Below are 27,085 nucleotides of genomic sequence, written 5' to 3' on the forward strand. Positions count from 1 at the left end.
TTCTACTTGTTTCAGCATACTTTAACAAATGTCTTCATTTCTTCCAACCTTTAAGCTGTAAGATGTATCTAAGCTCTACAAGATTGATCTCACGTCTAATATTTCTGTCTATTAAAGAACTTGAGTCAAACACATAAAATGTCATGTTGGAAATAAAGTACAGTAGATGTAAAATGTAACCCCATTTTAACTGTTACGAATAGTGTAAAATTGTTAAAAAGTGAATTTAAAGCCCGAACAATCAAATAAAGCACTTACAATATGATTCCATCTAGATTTTATTGAAAGTTTTGCAGAGTGCAAAAGTACTTTGAAAGAATATTCACATCACCATGACAAAATATTTGAAAAGAGGAACCAGAGCACAGAAGTATGGCTGTTACATTTGTTCATGTCAAAATGTTTACATTTCGGGAAGCCGTTTAAAATAATTGTACATTTTGATAAAATCGGCAATATGTGTGAGGAACCTCAGGTATTCAGAGGACAAAAGACTAACTTACTTTCAATTAGGACAAAATAACTTAGATTATAAATACATGCAGAAACAGTACATACAGAATGAACTATACACAGTAATAATAGATAAACACACTTTTTCAGTTGATATTGCAAATATATATTCTTGAATCTAGTTGTCCAAAATAGTAGACTTCCCAGGCTCTTGAATCCAATGTGCTTTAATTCTCTGGAATGCTGTGTGCATGAATGGCAGCTGATGGCAACAGTGCATTAACCTGACTGATAGCTAAAGTAGCTGTATATACAAAGACCAATGATATTAATAAGAATATATGGCCATGTTTCTTTAGGCTGAAATTTATTCTACACTGTACATGTCTAAAAGAGTGTTATTTTCACACGCTAAACACCCTTTCTTCTGATTGCTTAAATGTAGACTGCTGTATTATGGGTATGAAATTACTTGTGGAAAATATGCTCTCTAAAATATTGCAATGCCACACGTACCTATTTACAAGGCAGTAGTCTCATCTGATGTTCCTTTATTGTGTGGTGTATATAAGCTAAGTCTGAAATCGCACATACGGGGATGTTACACTATAATTTTATGTTCATAACAGTCCCCAAAGCTTTGAACATGTAATTGTGCTGTTCTGCTAGAAACCATCGTCATCACAAATGCAGCTGGTCATGACTCTGCTTATCTAACAGCAAAGAGGAGCAAAGCTACCCTATAATTTAGATTTAAAAAATCTTTGTGCAGCCTTAAAGCTGCTACTTTGACATCCATGCTTGTTCTAAGATTTGTTCTCAGCTTTTCTTACAATTTACTTTTGCTCACATAAACTTCATAAGCCTCGGCCTGCCCCTCCTCCTCTTGGTGAATGACTCAGTCTCGCTGCACCCCTCTGTCCATCTCTATCATCTTGCTCAGTGGCCGGTTGGTTGTGACTTTGGGTTTGAGAGGGTGGGTTAGGGGGTGGGTAGGAGGGCGGAGGAATGGTGAGGTGTGGTAGAGAGGGCAAAGGTGGCCGTGGGGTGGTAGGAAGAGGTGGTGGAGTAGAACGATCTTGGTAAGAGCGATGGTGAATTGAGGGAGAAGAGTGAGCACTTTTTGCTTTTCGCACACTTTCAGGACAGTCCCTAATCTGTTCCAGTAGGGAGGGCATATCGCCTTCAATCTTCTCAAGAACAGCCACCATTTGCTTTTCTATCTGTTCAATCACGCTGTCCATTTGCCAATCTGCATTGGTATCCCCTCCTTGTAGATCATCGTATGCTGCCCCACTGCTAACAGAGTAAGGAGAACAACATGGATCCCTACACGCAGCACCATGGCTTGTATCTCTCTGTTCTTGCACATACACAGTCTTCTTATGACCCAAACTTGAGGGATCTCTACCAGCATACAAACTGTGTGCATGCCTTCCTGACTTATCTCCTCTGCTTTCTTCCCTCTCTCTTCCATCAGGACTACTCACTCCTATCGTCCCAGCACCTACCTGTCCCTCTGCTACTGTCTCTGGAAGCTGTGTCTGACACCAGCTCCCAGGAGATTTCTCCTGCGTACCTGCTGCCTCAGCCTTCTCCTCATTTGCTACTGCTTGTTCCTTCTCAACAGCTGCACAGCTAGTCTTAGGGCCATGCCCCAACCCATAATCCAGAGACAAGTTAGCAGCCATTTTGCGGCGGTTTGGGGTGTCAGGTGTTAATTTCTTTTCGGTGGTTTCTTTCTCTGTGGTAAATTTGTTTCTTTGGCACTCAGAGGATTTTGTGTGTATACTTGTGGGCTCCTGGCATGCCTCTGTTTTTTCATGGTCCAAAACAGGTGTCATTTTCTGAGAGCCCTCCACATTTGCTTTCTTCTCAACTGTCTTGTCCTGTTTCTCCACTTGCGTTTGAGTTGAGGAGTCTATTTGCGCCAGTTTCTTTGACATTTCTGAAAGAGAATTTGTAACTTCTGTCTCTTCCTCCTCTTGCACTTTTTGCTCTTGATCCTCAACTGGAGTGTTTTCCACCGTCATCTCATTGGACATGCTCACAGATGAACCTCCCCCAGAGTCAGTGAGGACACCTTCACTCCCTCCTCCATCACGCTGGACACCCCTTTGTCCCGCTGTTGCTGCTTCTGCAGAGCCCAGCTCAGAGGCCCGAAGACGCTGCATGAATGTAGTGACTCTAATTGCTTTCTGAAAAACAGAGCAATAAAATAAGAAATTGCCAAATTCAACAAAAAAGTCCACTTTGATTCTGGGTGTTTTCACACTTGAAATGCTTTCATCCAAACGATGGATTTTTCAGAACTAGTTGAGTTTTTCTGTTGGCAAGTTTTTTTGCCATTAACTTCTAGCTATTGTGTTTCATTGTCTGTGAGGGTTGTTTCAATTCACCACTAAACAGTAAGTTCATGGCAAAGCAAAATTCAGCATCTAACATCTATTAAAGGCGGATAGTAAACTGTATAAATCTAACACCATTACAGCCTCTCATGAGGTAGTTCTAGTTTGTCATGTATAGCATGTAAAGCACTTGTTGACCTGCATAAAATTTTTTAATTTGTTTTCGGTTTCTTAACTCTCCATCTGCTTTTGTGGTTTCTCAATTGAATAGTAAACTGCTAGATCTATTCTGCTTCTAAAATGCTGTCAAGCGTTGCACTTGGTCTAAAGAAACCCATTTGTTTTGCGCTGATATTTTCAGCATTGTTTCATGCATGCAATGGTGATATTGATACATTGTTGGTTAAACCACAAGCTATAACTATGAATGTTAATGAGTGGGAGATATTCCTTTAGTTTCACAAAAGCAGCTTTAATATCAGCCTGCAATGCAAGTATATGAGCCCAAAGTCTTCATTCTACTCTGATAATAAGCCACTTGTGGGGCTATCAGCATTAATGCTTGGAGTATGTGATGCAGTCACAAAAAGCACTTTAGGGTGCGTCTCTGTATGCAAGGCAGCTCTAGGCAACTAAGCTCCCCTGAGCTCTACACTTCAATTTGTTGTTGCACTGATGACAGCTAACAGGTCTAGTATTTGGCCCATGTTGACCCATGCTGACAACCAGCTTCTGTATGTCTTCTGATACTGCCCCTGCAAGTTCGCCATGGAGCTTACATTTATATTCAGGTTACACTGCCATATCTACTACTCCTTTCTCTCTTGAGGTGGCTGCAGCTCCATCTTGAGGAAGATGTTGCAATTTATGCGTCAGGCTTAAATATTTAGACAGATTGTGAATTGACCTCATCTATTAATAGTCAATTTAGCAGATTAAACAAAAACATGTTAAGCAAAAAAATAAAGGATTCGACAACTACTTGACAAAATGATAATTGAAAAGACAACAGGGTGATGTATATGCTACACTTTTATAGGCTAAATTGGGAGGCCATGGTCTGTAGATGACGGCTTTGTTATTAATACCTTAAAATTGGAAACCCCAATGTTTGGAAAAGCTGGGAAGTAAGGAAGTAGATTTCATATATGAAGGCTATCCAGTGTAGCTTGATTCAACATGTAATGTTATTTTCCATTTGAAAATAACAAGGAAAAGGCATTGGGTGTTTGCAGAGGAAACAGTGCCTTCTTGATATCTGGAATGAAAAAGCCGTTCAAAGTTCAAGGGAGCTCATAAAATTGATTCGTTTTTGAAAATTGAACCAAAAGCCTTCACCCAAATCGGAATCATGACATTAAGGAAACGGTGAATGAATAAGCATAAAAAGCCCCCAAAACCACTTTGTGAAAATGAACTGAATAGACTCTTGCAGTTCAAGTGTAAAATCACCCTTATTCACTGAACTATTTTATTAGTCACTGATGTTAGACAAATTAGACAAGTAGAAATTGAGCCTTTTTTTATGCTATTTTGTAGAAAGCGTAAGGAAATGTTTCATCTTATTAAAGTAAATACTGAAGTTTGATAGTAGCACAAGGTGGACTAAAATAGACCAATGAATTGGGGACACGGGTAATAATGTGATACAATGACCCTCTCCTCACTCCTCTGTCCCTCAACCTACTGCTGTTTCTCCTACAGGACAGACACACAGACATATGATTGCGCTCTCACACATACAGGTGACACTTCGATGAAATTTAACTTGGGTGTTTCTTCAGTGACGGTGGAGGTCTTAGGAGAACTCAGTGTGGGTATAGAGCTGGACTGCATATGATTGGAGGCATATGGGAGTAGCTGGGCAGTGAAAGGCTTGCCATTTATTGGTGTCCAGACAGAGGGAGGCTTGAAAGGATAAAGACTCTTTTCAGCAATCAGACTTGAACTGCATATTTCTTCCCAATGACGGGTGTCAGAAAGCTGTTGTAATTGCAGTTATTACTCTTTGTATAATGTGTTTTGCTAGAGGAGATATGAGTGCTCAAGTCTGATTGTCATGGCAAAGAAAAGAGTCAGTGCCTCCTTCCTGTTTAACAGAGAATAACAGTACCTTCAGTTCCTGGGTATCCCATGCGAGGGGAAAGGAAATGATTAATAAAGTAATCAGAACCCTTAGTCTCATATGAATCACCAGTAATTCTGTCATGCACATCCTCAAAACTGTCCTTGTCATCTATGATTTTATTTATTTTATATATAATTTATAAATATATATATTTTACACTTTATTCACAAGGACATTGTACAACTTCAAATTCAGTAGAGCAAAGGCTGATCTATGCCCTTACCCTCCACTTGGCTTTTGCGAAGTTCTTCTCGAACTGTGCGCACACCCCAGCCTTCAGGTTTTTTTCCGAGGCTCCATTTCCAGCAATCCTGTCAATTTCACACAATAATTTAAAGCAGAGAGCTCATGCGAATAAATTATCCATATGTTCGGTAGAGTTCCCTATTCGCAGCTTACCACTCATGCCACAGGGCATCTTGTGCTGTAATTCGTAGCATCTGGTCAACCTCCATCAACCTACACACTAAATCTTTAGCTGTAAAACAAGAAAAGCAGAACAATCCGAATTGTTTTCGCAATAAAGGAGATTCTAAAGAATAGTCTCCTTTTTGTGTGTACCTGCAGGCGATATGTCATCCCAGTAAGGAGCGTCAAACTCATAGTCTCCAGCAACAATCCGGCAGAAAATAATACGATTGTGCATGTCCGTGTTCTCCTCTTCAGTCTCATCATAGAAGGGAGGATTTCCAGACAGCCTGATAATGGACAATATGTTAAATATCCATGTTGAAATTTGTATTCCATACTGTATTATAATGTGTTTTATATATATATATATAAAAAAAAAAGGTGTTTTTCATATACTTTAATACTGGCCAGTCTAAACAACGCATGGAAAAGTAAGGCTAAGACATGTTTCCTGCTAAAATGCAAGCTTACAGCATATACATGATGACCCCAATAGCCCAGCAGTCCACTGGCCTTCCATATCGGTGTCGAGCCACCACCTCTGGGGCTGGAAGCGAAAAAAAAAAAAAAAAAAACACAGCCATGAAAATCTTCAGAGAACATACTCAAGCACTCTATAACATATCCAGCAATCATCTGTTGTTGTTTTTTTTAGGGTACCTAGATACTCCGGCGTTCCACAGGGTTCGGTAATTGAGCCGTTTTCAAACCGGGAGAGATAGAAATCACGGAGGACCACTTTGTTGTGGTTGTTCTCAGTGTAGTACATCAAATTCTCCAGCTGATAGACACACAAAACATAAAGACACAAATCGGATGGCTGAGGATTTACTAAAGAAATGATTGCATCCATTGTTTCAAAAGAAGGTGAGAATTGGGAGACCGTTCTTTCGCTTGATATCCCGGGTTTGTTAAATGCAAGTAAAACAATTTCTAAACCGTACTTCACTGTCTCCAATCTGCCGAATTGTTTTATAGACATTTAGGAAATAAGCACATCAAAAGCAGATGTTACTGGAGCTGCATTGATGCACTAGAGGGCACTAGAAACACATGTCGAGCTCTTTAGTAGGGGAAGATGTAACTGACTGCTGAGGGACAAATCAGATTCACTACGGGCCATAAGACTATTTATTTCAGTCAGTTAAATTTTGCAACATTAACACTAACCATAAGGGGACATCTGTTATATCACGGCTATGCAGTTTTATGAGCTGAACCGGGCTCCGAGCTTGGGTAATATCTCTGATTACTGATTCTGATACCCTGCAGTGATTAGGTTAATCTCCCTCTCTTGTGTTCTCTCTCTCTCTCTCTCTCTCTCTCTCTCTCTCTCTCTCTCTCCTCTCTCTCCCTCCCTATCCTTACACACACACACACACACACACACACACACACACACACACACACACACACACACACACACAAAGCACAGCACACAAAAGCCAAAAGCTCCCCTTCATAACTAATGAATCACATCCTCCCATAGCTGCAGGTTTACAACAGCATCATTTTAAACTAATGATAAAGTCATTGAGTTCTCATTAAAGCCTTGCAAGATTATATAATATTGCAAAACTGATAGTGAATGGTAGTAAGAAGAAAAAAAAGAAAATGATATGCAAATATATCCCAAGCTCACCTTAAGGTTCCTGTGAACTATGTTGAGAGAGTGGAGGTAAGCCACTGCCTCTAGGACCTGCCTGATTACCCTCGAAGCATCTCTCTCCGTGTAGTTCCCTTGATCCAGGATCCAATCAAACACATCCCCACCTGTGGCCCTGAGACATATGCGCACTCGGTAAGACACGATGTACTGTACATTCATTCCATCAGTATGCAAACGTTTACTCTAGCAGGAATTCATTTTATAGCACCACATTCAGTCTATTAGCATCCCTCTGTCTTATATTTTAACTATAGATAATTTGTTACTAATCCATCACTAAGACAGACACGTGGCTTGAATCTGATTCGATGACATCGATAGAATTAGCATATTGAAAGTATGTTGTTTAACGTGTCCAGAGTAATCCTGATGCAAATGTTCGCATTAGACAAGTCTTTTTAAATATTGGACTGATGAGAAATGAATCCCCGATTCTGCAGGATATGTGGGACCAGTGCTGCATAGATGACAGACTCACAGCTCTTGGATGATGTAAAACTCTTTCCTGGTCTCAAACGCATCTATCAGCTTCAGAATGTTTGGGTGGTTGACCCTGAGAAGAAAAGGTCACAGTAAATAGTTCTATTTTCTAACTAGTAAGAAGAGTTGCTTTAAATATAGCAACCTGCTGGGCTTGGAACGGAGGAAGTGGCCTCTTTCTTTCTCTTGATTTCTACATCTTTCTCTCTCTCCCTCTCACGCTGCATTTTTATTGTTTAGATGAGTTGATTCTCTCCATTTCTTTTTATGTGTTCCTCCACAGATCTTCTATGCTCAATCTCTCTGTTTTCCCACCAGAACTGTCTGTCTCACTCCTTATGAATTGGCCCCTTTGTTTTCCCGCCTCCATCTGTCAATCTCCGTCTCACATTCTTTCTATCTCTTCTTATTTCTCGCAGACCCAGACCCATCACCTGCTACTGACGTTTTGAATTATCCCGTACATTTTCAGGATCATGATTTCGTTCTTTGCAGCCTTCCGCACTTTTTTCCCATCTTTCTTGAGGAACTTCTTGCACACGTAGACCTTGTCTGTCTGCCGTTCCTTTACCAGGCACAGCTCGCAAAACTCCTTCCTGCAAAGACAATAGTAGTATGTATTTATTTCGCTGCAAATTCCTACAAATGAATGATACAGGGTAAATCGAATATAAATATAAACCCACTTTTTTGTGTCAGGTTCTGTAAACTTACCACACTGTGGATGTAATCAATATAGGTAAATATAAAAAAAAAAGCATTTTATTGACGGAACGGAAATTTCCTCGTTTCATGCAGTATTTATACATCCTGCTAATACTTTGTGGAGGCCCTATTCATTGCAGAACTATTCAAGCTGGTAGAGTTTTTTCTTTTTTTGGTTTTCACTGAAGGACAGCGACCTTCCATTATGTCATTCCATTGATTTCAGTTTTTTGATTACGCCACTGTCAAACATTCACCTTGTTCCTAGAAAGATTTGTCCATAAGATTGCAGTCATTGTTCTTTTGAAATATGAATTTCCATTATATTCTCTCAGATATAGAGTCAATATTTTGTCATCAAAATTTTCCCCAGAATCTCCCTGGATATAAAAGGCTATAGCATTGAAGAGTTGGTGTTAAACCTATATTGATCTCAAATGTTGAGTTAATTAATGAGTTGCTCAGAAGCACCTGGTTCCACAACTCCAACTGACTGCATAAGACTGTAGAAAGGACATTAGTCATAATCACACACTCTGGTGCTCATATTTCTCACTCTCCGGTGTTTGAAAAGTTTCAATGATTTCTAATCACACTCTTGGTGTCACCCAGATGAGAATGGGTTCCCCTTTGAGGAGCCATGTTGGGTTTTCATAAAAAAAAATAAAAAAAATGTTGGAATCCAACAGTTATTTATAATGGTTTTTTAATGATTTTACATAATCATAAAGGAATTTCTGAGATATCTAGATATCTAAAGAATTAACTTTTTTTTACGACTACACGCCTGTATGCTGCAGGATTCATTTTTGAAAACAGAATTCCCGATAGAACCTTTGCAGAAATTTGCTGCTTGTCACGTTCCCATTCAGACTGCATGAGTGCAATATATATTTAGCATTGCTGTGTAATACACATTTTCTATCTGCTGGCTATAAAACCCTGCAGGTCTTTCAAGGTCCTGGTGGTTCCCCCTGACCAAGTGTCTTCTCTCCCGGGTTGTGTAGTTTTGATAGACACCCACATTATTGCAAGCTGTGGGTGGTGCATTGCACTTCAACTTCTAACAGTACTTTCAACTAATAACAGTGCTCCGGGTATCTTCAAAGCCTTGGAAATGGTTTTATATGTAATTTTCCATAGCTTTGTTGCAGAGTTACTTAAGGAGGTGTTTGGAGTACATGGTGCTTCCTTTGTGTGGACTTGCATTTTGTTTGTAATTCATTCAGGGTGATTATTATATATTTTTTTTAAATATAGCAGTTTCATCATAAGTAAGATGACCAGGGTTATAATAAAAGAGATGGTTTATTGTGCACACAGAGACTGGGCATTCTATAAAAAGACACACTTGAGACTATATAGGTAAAGCCCAAGGCTAAAAAGCTAGAGAAGGAGAAAAGACATGAATAAAGACAATAGCATCTAGACAAAAAGATCAAGAGTGAACAAAGGGGATGGATTGAATTCACTGGATTCTGTACATCTAAAAATATTTAGCTATATATCTTTCATCCAATAATCATGAGAAACTAAGAATGAATCACACAAACTGCAAACTCAAGGGTCATTGTAAACAGCTGTTTTTATTCATGCTATCAAGTTCACTGCAGTGATTGCACAGCTGTGGGAGAATCAAGTGAATGTGACTTTGAAATATGAAACAATGTTATTTTCAAGGTGGTTTGATATAGTAAGGAGAGTATATGAATAGTTATCAGAGCAGGATATTGTTCCTTTTTAAATAGTTATATCTTAATTCTAGGTTATAGGTCATTAAAGTGGTGTATTCCTTTTTTATCCATTACACATGTATGAAGAGTTCAATCAAATCTTCCAAAGAAGGGCTCAATTCAGGATTATTGAAAATAACCTTCACTCTATTGGATTGTAAAGCAGAGGTTGACATTCGAGGTATTCGATGCTTTGATACTCACGCCTTTAGGACTTGTCCAATCTCATATTTATCGGTGATGTCTGACAGGCTGTGGTACGTCCTCCCATCTCGTAGAGCAAGGCACCCAAATGGCATGACAGCATCTACCTACGCCATGCAGAATCAGGAAAACAAAAACGTGTCATTTCAATAAATCTTGTAAACCAACCAGGGGAGGTTGGTATGAATCTGCGAGCAGGGCTAAGCCGACGTGTCTTTCAAAGATAAACCAACATCAATACAAGATTTTCGCATCGGATTTTCCGGTAACAAAGGTCTTAAGACGGATTATTTAGGAATTTTGTGGAACCATGAGCAGCATCACCACATCATTTTTATTATGCCATTGATGAGATGCCATGATATAATACATTGCTCAGTCTTCCACTGAGGAGCTATTTATAAATAGAATACCATCACTGAATTTAACCTATAGTCCACATCTCAACTCATTTATACAGTATATTGTATAGCATATTGATCCTTGATGTTGGGAAGTTAATGTGATTCACCATTTCCTAGTGTTTATCTTCACATCGATTTGGTGTAGCAGAATCTGCCCAATATATCATATGACCAGCATCTGGAAGAAGATACCTTAATCACAGGAATCCTGCAAAAGTTATGATGTGGCCATGAGCAAGGAGACTAATAAACATTTTATCATCCTCTGAGTAGAGAGGGCAGTTGTGAACTCTGGTAATCCAGGTCTAGCCCATAATCCTTAATCCCCCAGACAGACACATACATTTTGGGTAGGAGCACAGATGGGAACAATCTGACATCGGAAAAAGCTGAATAGAACCAGCATTATTGCATAGAATTGCATTATTGGGCATGGTGACCTAACAAAAGCCTGAAAAATGTTCTGGCAAAATGAACCCTGGGTGTAATACCCTCTGTTCGCCCTGCGCTATGGTGCAGACGTGGTAATCAATGGCCTATTTTCAGTGTGAGGGTGCCGGAGTACATCTTACCCGAAGGGACGCTACACAGCTGTGTGTCCACGGAGAGATCCTTAAAGCCTGATGCCTGCATGATCTAGCTTGCCGATTTGGCAAAAGATGTTTCCTGAACAGCTGAACTACCCTAAAGATAGAAACCGGCAGATTCTGTCTTTAGGACAGTTCAGCTGTTCAAAAAATATCTTTCGCCAAATCAGCAAGCTAAATTATGTGCACATGGGAGCTCAAGGGTCTCTTCATGGACTGTTTCGCTCTGGTTTTTTAAAAGTAAAGAACTGTTTATTAGTAATCAACATCTTATTGTGTTTGCAATGAGGAACTGATGATGATGGTGATGATGATGATGATTATTATCATTAGGAGAAGTAGTAGTAGTAGTACAGGGTCAGAAATAAATGCATCATGAAGGTACAAAAATGTAAATGAATCATTCATCACACCATATTCTACAATTCAAATTCTTGTTCCATTAACCAAAGTTTGAGGTCCCCTTGAGGGCAACCACGGTGACAAGTAAATCCCCAGTTTATAACCTTTTCTTCTTTAGTATGCCAGGAGGGTCATAGCAAAAAAAAAAAAAATCTTGAATAACATTTGATTTTAACAGAAAATGGTATGCAAAATATATATATTTTTTTGTGTTTATTGTTTATTAGTTCTTAAATGCATTCACAAGGTACAAATAAAATCACATTAATGGAGTTTAAAGACTATGTACTACTACTACTAATGATAATGAATATAATGTAATTCATTCTGCTGACACAGTGGGTAGCGTTGCCACCTCATAGCTCCAGGGCACTGCGTTGACTTACTGCTCTGCAAAAAAGGTCTTTGCGAGTAAAGATATCTTGAAAAAAAAGAAAGAAAGTGTAATTTTCTCATTTCTATTTCATATAAGATCACTGAGACTTTAATCTATGAAAATAAATAAATATATTAGAAAATGTCTTTCTGTAGATTTTCTCCCACTTCACTTTACAATTATACAGTACAGGTTTGATAAGCAATTGAAGAATAATCTAAATGATCTCTGTGGTCTATTTTTAGAGGGGGGGGGTAGGCAACCCCCCCCCCCCCCCACCCTGTATTGAAAACCTTTTTAATCTTTGACCCAGTTCCTTCTGCATGCTGACATTCATCACTCGTCTTTTATCTCAGTGTTGTCAGTGTCACATGCAGTACCACTGTATTATATATGCTGGCTAATTATAACCAAACTCGTGAATATCAACAAGAGACATAGCAAGAGAAAAGAATTAAAAATGTGTCACATGATCCCAAGACATACGTGTACATATAATGTAATATAAATAATATACACACCAGAGATCTGCAAGCATTTGTACATCACAGCGAAATTAGCGTGCATCCGTGGCATCAACAGATGCCCTGTCTTCCAGAGACACACTTAAAAAGATATGGAGACAAGGATAAAATTGGAACAAAGGGTCCGAGAGAGGACTCTGCTCCCTTCCATCATTAAAGACAGTCCTCTCCCTTTGCCACCTTTCTTAGTTTTGTCAGATAGTGCTCTAGCTCCTCACTTCCCTCTCGGAGGCTGTTCTTATTAAAGCAATGAATCTTTATCTCCAGAGACACACACATTAAACACCACACTGAATCCCACAGGATAGTTTCAAGGAGCCACACTGTTCTTGCAACACATTTGAACCCAAAGCACGTCCTAGACACACACACACACACACACACACACACACACACACACACACACACACACGAGTGAGTGCGAAAGAGAGAGAAAACAGTGAGTTCACGAGGAAGCATGCAACAGTACAGAGGTTACAAGTGGAGTAATAGTACTGTCCCTCCTCTTGTTGTCTTCTTTCCTCTACTTAATCTGGTGCTAAATTACCATAAAACATCCCACAGAGTGATGTATCCTAATAATCATTACAGTGCTGAGCTCATTTGTGCATTTGGAGGTTTTAGGCACAGTTGGAAGAGATATATGCCAGCTGCCTGGCCTAGATGCACTGAAAACTGATGAAAAAGGAAAACGGACTCATCCTGATTTTTTTTTTTTCCCCTCCCCTGATGGGGACTAAAAAAGACCTGAAAAAGCCATGGAGATTTGGAGCGTACACTGTAATTTAACACAGTCTCTCTCTGTGACCATTACCAGTTGCATTATTTAATTGAATAAAAAGAGTTAATATAATTTCTGGTTTATTGTTCATAAATGTAGAAAAAAAAGTATATTTTGTCTGAAATGTGTCACACCACAAAAACAGGCAAAATAAATATGGAAAAGACAAAAATAATTGGAAAAATTCACAGTGCACACATTGGGGAGAATATCTCATATATACTGTATATATATTTATTAAAACATTTTTTAAGTTTTGTTATCCGAAGAATGAAGATGTTTTGTAACTGCTGCCTCTGATCCACTCTGATCCACTTAGCAGTCTAGTTGAAGATGATTTGAAGTACCATGTTACCCTGAGCACTACCCTAAAGCATTTCAGAATAGACTGTTAAGTGGCAGCAGCTACAGTGTTCTTTGCTGCATCTTTATCAAACAGTTTACCAATCCGTGTTTGTTCGTTCTCAACGGCTTTACCTGCCAGTCACATTACTACTTTACAGATCGTGTTCTTACTCTTCCTGTCAGGGTGAGCACACCGTCACAAATATCTCACGGCTATTTTAAACATATCGACTGACTTCTAAGTGTCTGCTCTAAGAGCATTTACTGCTTAGTTTCTCAATACAATCTAATTTACAATCAATATACGTTTCTAAATATTGAAAACCATGCAGTAGTGGCTGGATAAAATCAATCCCATCCCTCATTCAGTGGAGCTTTTGCTGGGGGATGACTTAGATGTACATGTGTCTTTTTTTTTTTCTCTCTCTCTCCTTCATTTCTGAAGGTCATATGTGATGTTCATGACTGCTGTCACATGCTGTTGGTGGATATAGTGCAGTGGACAGGCTGCCTGAAAGGATGGATTATGTGTAAGATGGCAGCAGGATGATATCAGGGCTGATAAGAGCAACTTATGAATGGTGAATAAGAAGTGTTGAAAATTCCAGTTTAAGATGAGAGAGGTGGGAGGAGATCAGCCAGCTTGAAGGAAGGCTTCTGTGTGTCTTTACAACCGTAGTGAGCAGAAAAACATCTCAGAATGCAAAAAAGCTTCAGGTGGATGGGCTACAACAACGAAAGAGCACAACCAGTTCCACTTGTGTCAGCCAGGAACCCAGGCTGCAATCGGTCAAATTGAGCAGTTGAAAATATTAGAAAAAAGTACTTTTTTTTTTTTTTTTAAGTTTTCCTTGTATATAACTGTTACTTGTAGCTGTACATGTACATAAATGGGCTTTATTTGGTTTTAAACTATATTTAAGCTTTTTGAGTAAAAGTACACAGTGTGCTACATAACTGCCTGGTCCATCCTGATGCATTGATAGAGTTCTTATTGAAAACCACTTGCTGCTGCTAAGGATGGCTCTACATGGACAGCCAGGAAAAAGAAAAACTCTTGAGATTGCTTTGGATGGTACTACCCGCAAACAATAAAAATTTGGACTGAAATGAATATGATCAATTTTGCTATAATGGTTAAAGACCAGAACAACCACAAACAGTTGTGCACTCGTGTCCGTCAGTGAACAATGATGCATTGGACTAATATCCTGTCACCCAGATGAACTTAGGTTTGCTTCTGAGAACAGCTCCTCTCAGAGTTTTTTCCTCATTATCTCAGCCCCCCCTAAACTTATTGGGATGAAGTTATACTTTCGAATCTTATAAATTTAAATTGTATTTTCATAGTTATTTCTATAAAGTTGCTTTGTGGCAATGTCCAGTGTCAAAACTGCAAATACAAATGAACTAAATCGAATACACTACTCGAGGTAAAAGTACAAACTAAAATTGACCAAAAAAAGAAGTGTACTTAGCCAAAAGCAAAGGTACAGTATAGTCTAATGCCCCCTGTTCTAAGAGTGTAAGAGTGAAATAGATGTCAAAGAATGTGAAAAAGCAAAATAAATCACTTCTGTAGTACACAGACGCGCACACAGATATTACGAGTTATTTCTAACATCTTTGCTTCCGTTTCCCTTTGCATTTTATTTTCTTCTCGCCACATTTGCGAATGATTCACCCAATTCTAACCACAGCATCTCTCATCACTGCTCTGACTGCAGGCTATTCTAAGACCAGAAAACAATAGACACGTCCCTTTTTAATAAGCCGATGTTGCTGAGTCCAGTGTGATGCAGATTCAGAAAGGCAAGCACCCCAGTGTGCTCTGGCTGAGAAATTAGAAGCATATTTTAAAACGCCTCTGAAATCGAAGTGCAAATAAAGTCTCGCGGATAAATCGCGGTACCACTGAACCTGTATTGTGCTCTTTTGGAACACAAGAGCTGTGAATAACACTTTCAGTGCAATAAGGATTTTTTTTTATTATACATCCTTCAGCTAGAGCTTGGTGTCACACAAATCCCAGGCCCTGTTGCCCAGTTCAATGTGCTCTAATGAGGCCTTTTCCCCTTACCCCTATTCAGGAAATATGTTGGCATGGCAAAACCTGTGTCTGGTCCCTCAGCCTTGCTAATAACAGCTGTAAATGGCAGTTGAGGAGCACTATAGCTGTTTATGAAACTATCCTGCAGCAGGCCTGCTGCTTTTCACCTGACCTCCAATGTCCTGCCTGCCATTTATCTCTGGGTCTAAATGAGGTCTCCGGGGTGTCATGGCTGCTGAGGCAATATATAGGAAATTTACATCATTACCTTTTTTTTTCTTCCTTCTCGACAGGAAGAGATTTAGTTCCATCTCTGACAGAGACAATGTGGTAAGGGAGTTTATGCATGTAGCTTTTGGTATGTGAGTACTGGAGATTAAGCTGTTTACTACCTGAGGAGAACAGGGAGCAGAAATCAATCGGTAGTGAGAGGGACCGGAGTGGTGCTATAAATATGTTGCATCAACACACTCTGAGATTCTGTCCTGTATGTTTGCTGAACAGCTCTAAAATGTGTGGTACTGGCACATGATTTCCTGGGTAGCACCTAAAGCCTCGAGTTTAAATGTGAATGAAACTGGTTCAATAGTGTTACAGAAACCAGATAAAGGTTAAATCTAGAACCCTACCACAACACATTGTTGTTTCAGAGCGAGTTCTTTTAAAAAGCCCTGAATCCCTGAAGAACCTGTAAATAAGGTGTAATACAAGTCAAGTGTTAAAGGCAAAACTACCCTCACGACCAAGAATTTTTGGGTGGGATTAATGTGTATTATCTGCATTGGTGTAAATATGATTTGGAATATAATAATCATAGTAATGTGTCCATGTTTATTTTATAACAAAGAATGATAGCAATAATGATGACTGAATATATGATTGTTATGAGAATATAATGTACAGTTGCCAGTGATTAGGATAAACCCAAAATCAAATCTATTTTAGAACAGACAAATAGGAGATGGACCATTTAATTATTTTTTCCTTGACACATCTGGTCAGAAGCACATCTTTTTGACACTATATTTATCCATGTGGACTATTACACGTAGAAAAAACCTTTATGTACAATTTTTGATAAGAACGTGTTACTGTATGAGGTATTGCCAGCTTTTATTTAATATTTTATCCTTAGTAACTGCCTGGCCACATATTATGCCACTGATTTGTTCTTATTTTGGGAAATAGAACCCAAATGTATTAGTAAATAGTGGCAGTGGGTGCAAATATACTAACCTGTGATGGCAAAAAAACAATCCCATTCACATTACAACTAATAGAGAACCGGAGTGATGTAGCTGAGGTTAAAGAACTGTCAGAGACAGAGCAGAATATAAAGGCAGGGTTTATTTTGAGATAAAGAAGAGAAAGTAAGACTGATCTGGCATTGCTGATGCAAAAAACGAAGTAAATGAACTATAGTTTTATAATGCAAATTATGACTGGATTATGGGTTAATTACTGACATTTTGTTAGTGTGAATAATAAAATACAATCAGCCTTCAGTTACAGCATTTACATATAACCTGACACTAAAAAAACCTAAAACATTAAATGACCTAAAACATTAAATGAAAGACACCCTGTCCTTCTGGCTTGTCAGCGATGTTTTAAAAGTCTAATGTTGGAAACTTTGCGTGTGAGTGTTTAGAGGGCATGTGCTGAAATGAAAACTTCCCCCCACACATTATCTGTGTACATATTAGTGGATTAAAAGTCTCGAGTAATTGAAGAAAGGTAGGTGTCGTGCTTCATCCTTCAGTAACTTTTACTTCATTAACACATACCCACATCTGTCATCATTAATATTAACGACCTTCAAGAAATTGCTTAGCAAAAGACGAAACCGTTTAAACTTCCATTAGCTACTTTCACCTTGTAGCAGCAGTGACTCAACCCCCCCACCTCCTCAAAAAAGGCAAATATTAGTCTAGACCAGCAGTGTTGTAAAACTAGGGGAGGGTGGAGATCATTTAAAAGGCTGTGTAAGCCCTGTGCAAAACTCCTACGGACACCCTTGATTTTGATTAATCAACCATGTTTGTAGTGCGGAAAAAAAATTTACATTTCCAAGTTCCTTTTACTAATAGTGTTTAAATAGACATCTTCACATCAGCCATTCTCATTTGATTAATTTATTCATAATGGTGGTAACATGGTTTATGACACTGAACAGGCTAACTAGCACTGATTATCCATTTGCATATCACCTTTGGGGAAGCTCTTTTGTAATGTTACACTCCTGCAGTCACATCAGAAGAAGGCTGAAAAATCCTCCTGGAAGTCGATAAATTAGGAGTGAAGGAGAGGCGGAAAAAAGCATGTCGTACTTGTCATTGGGTATAATTAAACAGATTCGTCAAAATATAATGGTTGAGGGTCGTAAGTTTGAAAGGAAACAGACACAAATTCAGACACGGATACACACGCGCGCACACACACACACACACACACACACACACACACACACACACACACACACACACACACACTGTAGTATTGTGACTTTGGTAATTCTCCTTTTTTGGCATATACTGTATGCGTGCCAACAAAGATAATTAAATCATTAACACCTGTCAGTCCTTACAAGTAAAAAAAGACATGAGCATCTCTTTCAGCATGCACACACACACACACACACACACACACACACACACACCATATATACAGTGAGGAAAATAAGTATTTGAACACCCTGCTATTTTGCAAGTTCTCCCACTTAGAAAACATGGAGGGGTCTGAAATTGTCATCGTAGGTGCATGTCCACTGTGAGAGACATAATCTAAAAAAAAAAATCCAGAAATCACAATATATGATTTTTAAACTATTTATTTGTATGATACAGCTGCAAATAAGTATTTGAACACCTGTCTATCAGCTAGAATTCTGACCCTCAAAGACCTGTTAGTCTGCCTTTAAAATGTCCACCTCCACTACATTTCTTCTTCTTCTTCTTCTTTCGGCTGCTCCCATTAGGGGTCGCCACAGCGGATCATCCGTCTCCATACCACCCTGTCCTCTACATCTGCCTTATTCACACCAACTACCTGCATGTCTTCCCTCACCACATCAATGAACCTCCTCCTTGGCCTTCCTCTTTTCCTCCTACCTGGTGGCTCCATCTTCAGCATTTTTCTACCAATATAATTCATGTCCCTTCTCTGCACATGTCCAAACCATCTCAATCTCACCTCCCTCATCTTGTCACCAAAACATCCTACATGTGCTGTCCCTCTAATAAACTCATTTCTAATCTTGTCCATCCTCGTCACTCCCAACGAAAACCTTAACATCTTCAGCTTTGCTACCTCCAGCTCCACCTCCTGTCTTTTACTCAATGCCACTGTCTCTAATCCATACAACATCGCAGGTCTCACCACAGTCCTATAAACTTTCCCTTTCATTCTTGCAGATACCCTACTATCACAAATCACTCCTGTCACTCTTCTCCACCCACTCCACCCTGCCTGCACTCTTTTCTTTACTTCTCTAACACACTCTCCATTACTTTGCACTGTTGACCCCAGGTACCTGAACTCCTCCACCTTCTCCACCTCTTCTCCCTGCAACCGCATCACTCCACTGCCCTCCCTCTCATTCACACACATGTACTCTGTCTTACTCCTACTGACTTTCATTCCCCTTCTCTCAAGCGCATATCTCCACCTCTCCAGGCTCTTCTCAACCTGCTCTCTACTCTCACCACAAATCACAATATCATCTGCAAACATCATAGTCCAGGGAGACTCCTGTCTGACCTCGTCCGTCAACTTGTCCATCACCACTGCAAACAGGAAAGGGCTCAGGGCCGATCCTTGATGCAGTCCAACCTTCACCCTGAACCAGTCTGTCGTACCTACTGCACACTTCACTGCCGTCACACTGTCCTCATACATGTCCTGCACCACCCTCACATACTTCTCTGACACACCTGACTTCCTCATACAATACCACAACTCCTCTCTCGGCACCCTGTCGTACGCTTTCTCTAAATCCACAAATACACAATGCAGCTCCTTCTGTCCTTCTCTATACTTCTCCATCAACATCCTCAAAGCAAATAAGGCATCTGTGGTGCTCTTCCTCGGCATGAAACCATACTGTTGCTCACAGATGGTCACCTCTTCTCTCAGCCTGGCTTCCACTACTCTTTCCCATAACTTCATGGTGTGACTGATTAACTTAATTCCCCTGTAGTTACTGCAGGTCTGCACATCTCCCTTATGCTTAAAGATCGGTACCAGCACACTCCTTCTCCATTCCTCAGGCATCCTCTCCCCTTCCAGAATCCTGTTAAACAATCTGGTTAAAAACTCCACTGCCATCTCTCCTAAACATCTCCACGCTTCTACCGGTATGTCATCTGGTCCAACCGACTTTCCATTCTTTATCCACCTAATCGCTGCTCTCACTTCCTCCTTACTAATCCTATCTACACCCTGCTTCACCAACTCCACATCCTCCAACCTTCTCTCTCTCTGATTTTCCTCATTCATCAGCTGCTCAAAATATTCCCTCCATCTTCTCAACACACTCTCCTCATTTGTCAACACATTTCCCTCTCCATCCTTTATTGCTCTAACTTGCAGTACATCCTTCCCAGCTCGGTCCCTCTGCCTGGCCAATCGGTATAAATCCTTTTCTCCTTCCTTAGTGTCCAACCTCTTATACAGCTCCTCATATGCCTTTTCCTTGGCTTTCGCCACATCCCTTTTTACCTGCTGCCGCATCTCCTTGTACTCCTGCCTACTTTTCTCATCATTTTGTCGATCCCACTTCTGTTTTGCCAACCTCTTTCCCCTAATGCTCTCCTGCACTTCCTCATTCCACCACCACGTCTCCTTGTCTTGCTTTCTATTTCCAGATGTCACACCAAGTACTTTTCTAGCTGCCTCCCTCATCACTCCTGCAGTAGTTGCCCAGTCATCCGGCACCTCTTCACCACCACCAAGCCCCTGTCTGACCTCTTCCCTGAACCTCACACTACACTCTTCCTCCTTCAGTTTCCACCATCTTATTCTTCTTTTAATCCTTACTTTCCTCCTCTTCTTCTTCGCCTCCAAAACCATCCTAGAGACCACCATCCGATGCTGTCAAGCTACACTGTCCCCCGCCAACACCTTACAGTCTCCAATCTCCTTCAGGTTGCATCTCCTACACAGAACATAATCCACCTGTGTGCACCTTCCTCCACTCTTATACGTCACCCTCTTATACGTCACCTCACTTCTTCTTAAAATACGTGTTCACCACTGCCATTTCCATCCTTTCACAAAATCTACCACCATCTGCCCTTCCACATTCCTCTCCTTAAAACCATACCTACCCATTACCCCCTCATCACCTCTGTTCCCTTTACCTACATGCCCATTAAAGTCTGCCCCAATCACCAATCGTTCTTTCCTAGGTACACCATCTACCACTTCATCTAATTCACTCCAGAATCTTTCCTTCTCCTCCATCTCACAGCCAACTTGTGGAGCATAGGCACTGATGACATTTATCATCATCCCTACAACCTCCACCTTCACGATCATCACCCTATCAGAAACTCTCTTCACCTCCACTACACTCTTACTGTACTCTTCCTTCAGAATCACCCCTACACCATTTCTCTTTCCATCCACACCATGATAAAACAGTTTAAACCCACCTCCAATGTTCCTGGCCTTACTCCCTTTCCACTTGGTCTCCTGAACACACAGCATATCTACCTTTCTCCTCTCCAGCATATCAGCTACCTCTCTCCCTTTACCAGTCATAGTACCAACATTTAAAGTACCAACCCGAACCTCTACTCTCCTACACTGCTCCTTTTCCTGCCGTCTCTGTAGACATCTTCCTCCTCTCCTTCTCCTCCTTCGGCCAACAGTAGCCCAATTTCCACCGGTACCCTGTCGGCTAACGATACCTGTGGCGGTCGTTGTTAACCCGGGCCTCGACCGATCCGGTATGAAATTCTCATTTGTGATCCGCATATTTGATTTGGCACATGTTTTACGCTGGATGCCCTACCTAACGCAACCCTCCCCATTTACCCGGGCTTGGGACCGGCACAAAGAGTGCACTGGCTTGTGCCCCCCTAATGGCTGGGTTCCCACCTCCACTACATTTATTATCCTAAATTAGATGCACCTGTTTGAGGTCGTTAGCTGCATAAAGACACCTGTCCACCCCATACAATCAATAAGAATCCAACTACTTACATGGCCAAGACCAAAGAGCTGTCCAAAGACACTAGAGACAAAATTGTACACCTCCACAAGGCTGAAAAGGGCTACGGGGAAATTGCCAAGCAGCTTGGTGAAAAAAGGTCCACTGTTGGAGCAATCATTAGAAAATGGAAGAAGCTAAACATGACTGTCAATCGCCCTCGGACTGGGGCTCTATGCAAGATCTCACCTCGTGGGGTCTCAATGATCCTAAGGAAGGTGAGAAATCAGCCCAGAACTACAAGGGAGGAGCTGGTCAATGACCTGAAAAGAGCTGGGACCACCGTTTCCAAGGTTACTGTTGCTAATACACTAAGACGTCATGGTTTGAAATCATGCATGGCACAAAAGGTTCCCCTGCTTAAACCAGCACATGTCCAGGCACGTCTTAAGTTTGCCAATGACCATTTGGATGATCCAGAGGAGTCATGGGAGAATGGTCAGATGAGACCAAAATAGAACTTTTGGGTCATAATTCCACTAAACGTGTTTGGAGGAAGAAGAATGATGAGTACCATCCCAAGAACACCATCCCTACTGTGAAGCATGGGGGTGGTAGCATCAAGCTTTGGGGGTGTTTTTCTGCACATGGGACAGGGCGACTGCACTGTATTAAGGAGAGAATGACCGGGGCCATGTATTGCGAGATTTTGAGGAACAACCTCCTTCCCTCAGTTAGAGCATTGAAGATGGGTCGAGGCTGGGTCTTCCAACATGACAGCGTCCCGAAGCACACAGCCAGGATAACCAAGGAGTGGCTCTGTAAGAAGCATATCAAGGTTCTGGCATGGCCTAGCCAGTCTCCAGACCTAAACCCAATAGAGAATCTTTGGAGGGAGCTCAAACTCCGTGTTTCTCAGCGACAGGCCAGAAACCTGACTGATCTAGAGAAGATCTGTGTGGAGGAGTGGCCAAAATCCCTTCTGCAGTGTGTGCAAACCTGGTAAAAAACTACAGGAAACGTTTGACCTATATATATATATGCATTTCTTTTTCTTTGCTGCTGTAAAATAGAAATTTCCCCACTGTGGGACAAATAAAGGTATATCTTATCTTTATATATATTTATATACAGACGCCTTTTAAAAGTCAGTAAAAAAAAAAAAAAAAAAAACCCTGCTTATTGAGCTGCTTTTATATATTAGTTTAATATTTAGATCAAGCATCACACAGCGCTCACACAGCACAGAAATTTGCTTAATTTGCTTACGGCTGCTTTGATCTTTTTCACCATTGTTCATTTTCGCAGCTTCCCTTTGTTAAGTGCTCTTTCGCTGTTTCAAATCCATCCATGTGAAGCATCACACATGAACCCGAGCGATCAAAACATAATAGCAAAAGGCCCGATTTTTAAATGTGAATCTTAATAAACAAAGACATTACATTGAAGCTTTAATTGTATTTAAAAGAAAACAATGTTATGAAAACAATATAGACTTCACCGAAAATATCCTTATTCATTTCAAGGCCACGTTTAACGCGATAGAACGTGCGGTCCTGAATATGCCAGATGTCTAAAAGGCCAATACGGCATTCATAACCCTTTGTCACTGCGTGGTGAATTGTGGATTTGTTGTCCAGTTCAATCAAAGGACAGTACATGCAGTGCTAAACTGCACCTGTAGCCTCAGGTGTAATTAAATATACTGCCACTTCAGCACTACACAATGCATTGGGTCCTGATGCTGTTCTTCATGACTCCTGTGGACTTATAATTTACAACCTAAATCGTAAAATGAGCACCTCTAAGCTCTCCAAAGAGAGAAGAGCATCAGGAAATATTAAAGCAGCAACATCCTTCACTAATAACGTGATTTAAGGGGAAATGCTGTGTAGCGAGGTGAAGCTTGGGACATGTACAGTGAGCATGTGGTGCTCTGCATGTATGTGTGAGCCTTCTGATGATAATTAGGTCACTCAAGCTCCTGGTATAGTGAGAGACAAGAAAATAGAAAGAGAGAGTGAGAGAGAGAGAGGGAGAAAGAAAGAAAGAAAGAAAGAAAGAAAGAAAGAAAGAAAGAAAGAAAGAAAGAAAGAAAGAAAGAAAGAAAGAAAGAAAATAGAATATGACAATGGGTTGAAGATTAAATGGGTACAAAGAAAAGTACAGAATAAAAAATGGGGTGGAAAGAACAACTTAATAAGAACAAAGCTGAGAGACCGAAACCTCACACTTGGAACAGGCCTCTATATTCCAGGCCAAACTACAAACCTTTTACAGTCAGGGAGGTTTGAATTATTATTATTTTTTAATAACAAACTAACTCTTAAAAATCTAGGCGCATTATTTAAATGAGTACAGTAACATTTTGGCAATTTTTATTTAAATTATTGTTCCATCCAAATAATGATGAAATTCCATTTTACATGATGATATTTTTGGATTGGGATTTTCACCTTTGTATCAAAATTACATCAGGATTTGCATCACAGACCTCAGTTTGATAACCTTCTGCCCTTTGACCCCAGTTTCCATGATGACTCTTATTACTGACTTGGGCACTTAAGATCCTCTCGATCTAAACTGATATGATATGATGTAAAGTTGCTTGAGGAAGTGCAATGTTGCATCATTTTTTACTGAAGCTGAAGTACCTGAGATCACAATGCCAAATTACACAGAGATTGCACCGTTTTTAGTATTATAACCCTCCAGTTGCACATGTACAACTCTCAGACGACACCCCCCCTTCTCCCTCTCCTCTCTGTACTGTAGGCCCTGCCTGACATTGTACTGGGGTAATTAGCTGTGGCTGGAATAGAACGCTGAAATATTTAGGGCCCTCCAATGGGACCAGGCTTCAAACAGGAATCTAGTTGGCCATCTGGAATTATGCCATACAGTCATGTTAAAAAAAAAAAAAAGCACCTACACACATATACTACAGTAACTCGTATGAGGCAATGAGAAGGAAGTATACTGCCTCTTACCCAGATCGAATCATTGTTGAATATTATGTTAGAATAATCTCTGCTTTAACAGCTCTTGCCTCTCAACCCAACATCAGAACGTGTATATCGTTTTGGCCCTTTCATACTCTTAGTATCCTGTTTGCTATCTGGCATTATTTTAAGGAGGGCCTTTAACAGAGGAAGGCAGGCAGATTCATTTGTCCAGAATTAAGCCGCTTTATAGACACGGATGACTCCCTCTAGGGGACAAAGTGGTGGGAGAAGTGCTGCAAGGGCATTGACTTCAGACAAAGAACAGGAAGGACCATGAAAAAAAGATGGCCACAAGAGAACAAGAGAGAGGAAGAAAATAAAAGCAGAAGTACATGAAAGCAAAAATGTCAAATATACAATGGTGAAATTATTTCCCACAAGGATAGAGAGCTAATCAGCGATGTGAGGCTAATGGTGGCTGAGACATAAGAACTCTGAATATCATTTAATCTTCTTTTCATTAAGCTCAGCTTTGTCCTTGTACAAAATTGTGTACATTAGGAAGGTTTGGACAGAGTACAAGCTTGGACTGAGCTCACTTACAATCACAGCACATGGAGAGCTTACGTAAAATGGTAAGACTACATTTCTAGAGTTTGAGAAACAAAGTTTACACCAATAAGGATAATATTCCTATGACATTTAAAACAACGGAAGCTTGCCTTATTCCCCCACTATCAGTTTTTGCGAAAACTTTGGAACAACTTTGAAAGGCAGAATGCATAAACTTTTTTTTAACCCAGTTACTGTGTGTTGCGCCGAAATTTCACTTGTTTCCCTCATGGAAATCTGAGCAGGGAAGTGCGTATACTGGTCGACAGATTGTATCTTTCAAGATCCTGGCTCTTGTGGCCAGAAAAGTGTAAAACAGATAACAGACACTTAGAAATCCATCCATAAAGAAATCCATGGGCCAAGCAAAGATGGTCTGCAATAGTCAAATTCCTGGTCGCTTAAAAGATAGCATTGTTTTGTTTTTTGTTTGTTTGTTTGTTTCTGGCAGATGCCACTATGTATTTGTGAACAATACCCAAGTGTGCTCTATTTGTGCAGACACAAATGTAACATATAGTACTGCATTGCTAATTAGGTTGGACTTAATCCAAACGATTTTACTTTGTCGCTATTTTTGTGGTCTGAAAGGATGGCGTCTTCACTGACGTAGATGAAGCAGAAAAACAGGGGGTATGAAATTTGATATCTGATCATACAGTGGAATTTTACAGCTCAGTCTAATCCACAATTGCAGCACTGGTAAAAATCGTTATGGTATAGCTTGTCCAATCAGTGGTTATCGATGTTTCATATATCTAAATGGCCATAGAAATAATATGTGGATCTTGGCTCCAATAAAATAAAAAAATAAAAATAAAAACCTGTTGAGTTTTTTTTCCATTACAGTGCAAAGTATTCTGAATTGTCTGAATATCTGACTGAGACTGTGTTTTCCCACAGTCATTCCCAAAAATAACCACAAGTCAACTACTACATCCTCCATATTGAGCATTATGCCCTATCCTATTAAACTTTTAAATAGTGATGTTATTTCTCTCTATGTTATGTCTCTGGTGCAACCACTTTTGATTTTCCTTACAACCTACTTGTGCATATGCATGATTTATGTTACCCACTTAGAAATACTGTTTATGACCCACTGTATGTGGACACCTGACCAATTATATACCACCATCCCAATCCAGATTGAGTCACACTTTTCTGTAATAATGATCTCCATGAGTAATAATCATCGTAATAATGATCTTCTGGGAAGGCTTTCCACTAGAGTTTGAAAGATTTGCCCATCCAGCCACAAGAGCATTAGTATGGTCAGGTAATCATAATGGGTGAGGAGGTTCATTTTAGTGGTTTTTCAGTCAGGGTTCTGTGTAGTCCACTCAAATTCTTCCCCACCAACCTTGACAAACCATGTCTTCTTGGACCTTGCTTGCGCACAGAGCAGCCAAATACCGATCTTCTGCCAACTGAGCATCAATCAAATCTTCTCACTGCAAACTGTATGTGATCTGGAGTTTACTCTGTCACGTTACAGTGCTGTACTCGGAGAACAGATCTTGCCAGCTCGTTCACAGATGGCAGCATGCTTCCTACAATGGTGCCGAATGATAAGCTCAGAGGTGACGTTTTTGGAGGTTTAAGGAGGTGGATTATGTACTAAAACAAGGCCAGAAAAAGGCACCACACACTCTGCTCTTGTTTCCTCGCATACTCTTCATTTGACGCTGAATTTGTTATATAACACCCCTGCAGTTCCTTTCCTGTTTACGCTGCTGCAATTATACTGTCTCAGCTATCCAACAATCTGGAA

The 27,085-nt window shown here is 40.2% G+C and overlaps 1 protein-coding gene across 4 annotated transcripts in view; it reads right to left on the reverse strand.

Moving 5' to 3' along the window:
• Positions 1-260: 260 nt before the first annotated feature.
• camkvl (CaM kinase-like vesicle-associated, like) overlaps positions 261-27,085 on the reverse strand; it is a 38,531-nt gene continuing 11,706 nt past the window's right edge. The window contains exons 1-11 of one of the 4 annotated variants that reach the window (XM_083570016.1): positions 12,422-12,736; positions 10,132-10,238; positions 7,954-8,085; positions 7,488-7,562; positions 6,983-7,121; positions 6,001-6,121; positions 5,812-5,887; positions 5,491-5,627; positions 5,329-5,407; positions 5,153-5,240; positions 261-2,651 (exon numbers count right to left, since the gene is read on the reverse strand). In XM_083570016.1, coding sequence (XP_083426142.1) covers positions 1,311-2,651; positions 5,153-5,240; positions 5,329-5,407; positions 5,491-5,627; positions 5,812-5,887; positions 6,001-6,121; positions 6,983-7,121; positions 7,488-7,562; positions 7,954-8,085; positions 10,132-10,226 — 2,283 coding nt within the window. In that variant the 5' untranslated portion in view covers positions 10,227-10,238; positions 12,422-12,736 and the 3' untranslated portion in view covers positions 261-1,310. Of the gene's footprint in view, positions 2,652-5,152; positions 5,241-5,328; positions 5,408-5,490; positions 5,628-5,811; positions 5,888-6,000; positions 6,122-6,982; positions 7,122-7,487; positions 7,563-7,934; positions 8,086-10,131; positions 10,239-12,421; positions 12,737-27,085 lie in introns of those variants that run through there. The other 3 variants (XM_083570018.1, XM_083570015.1, XM_083570017.1) reach the window with 3 other exon arrangements.

The sequence above is a fragment of the Silurus aristotelis genome, assembly GCF_946808225.1.
Source record: "Silurus aristotelis genome assembly, chromosome: 19".
Classification (NCBI taxonomy): Eukaryota; Metazoa; Chordata; class Actinopteri; order Siluriformes; family Siluridae; genus Silurus; species Silurus aristotelis.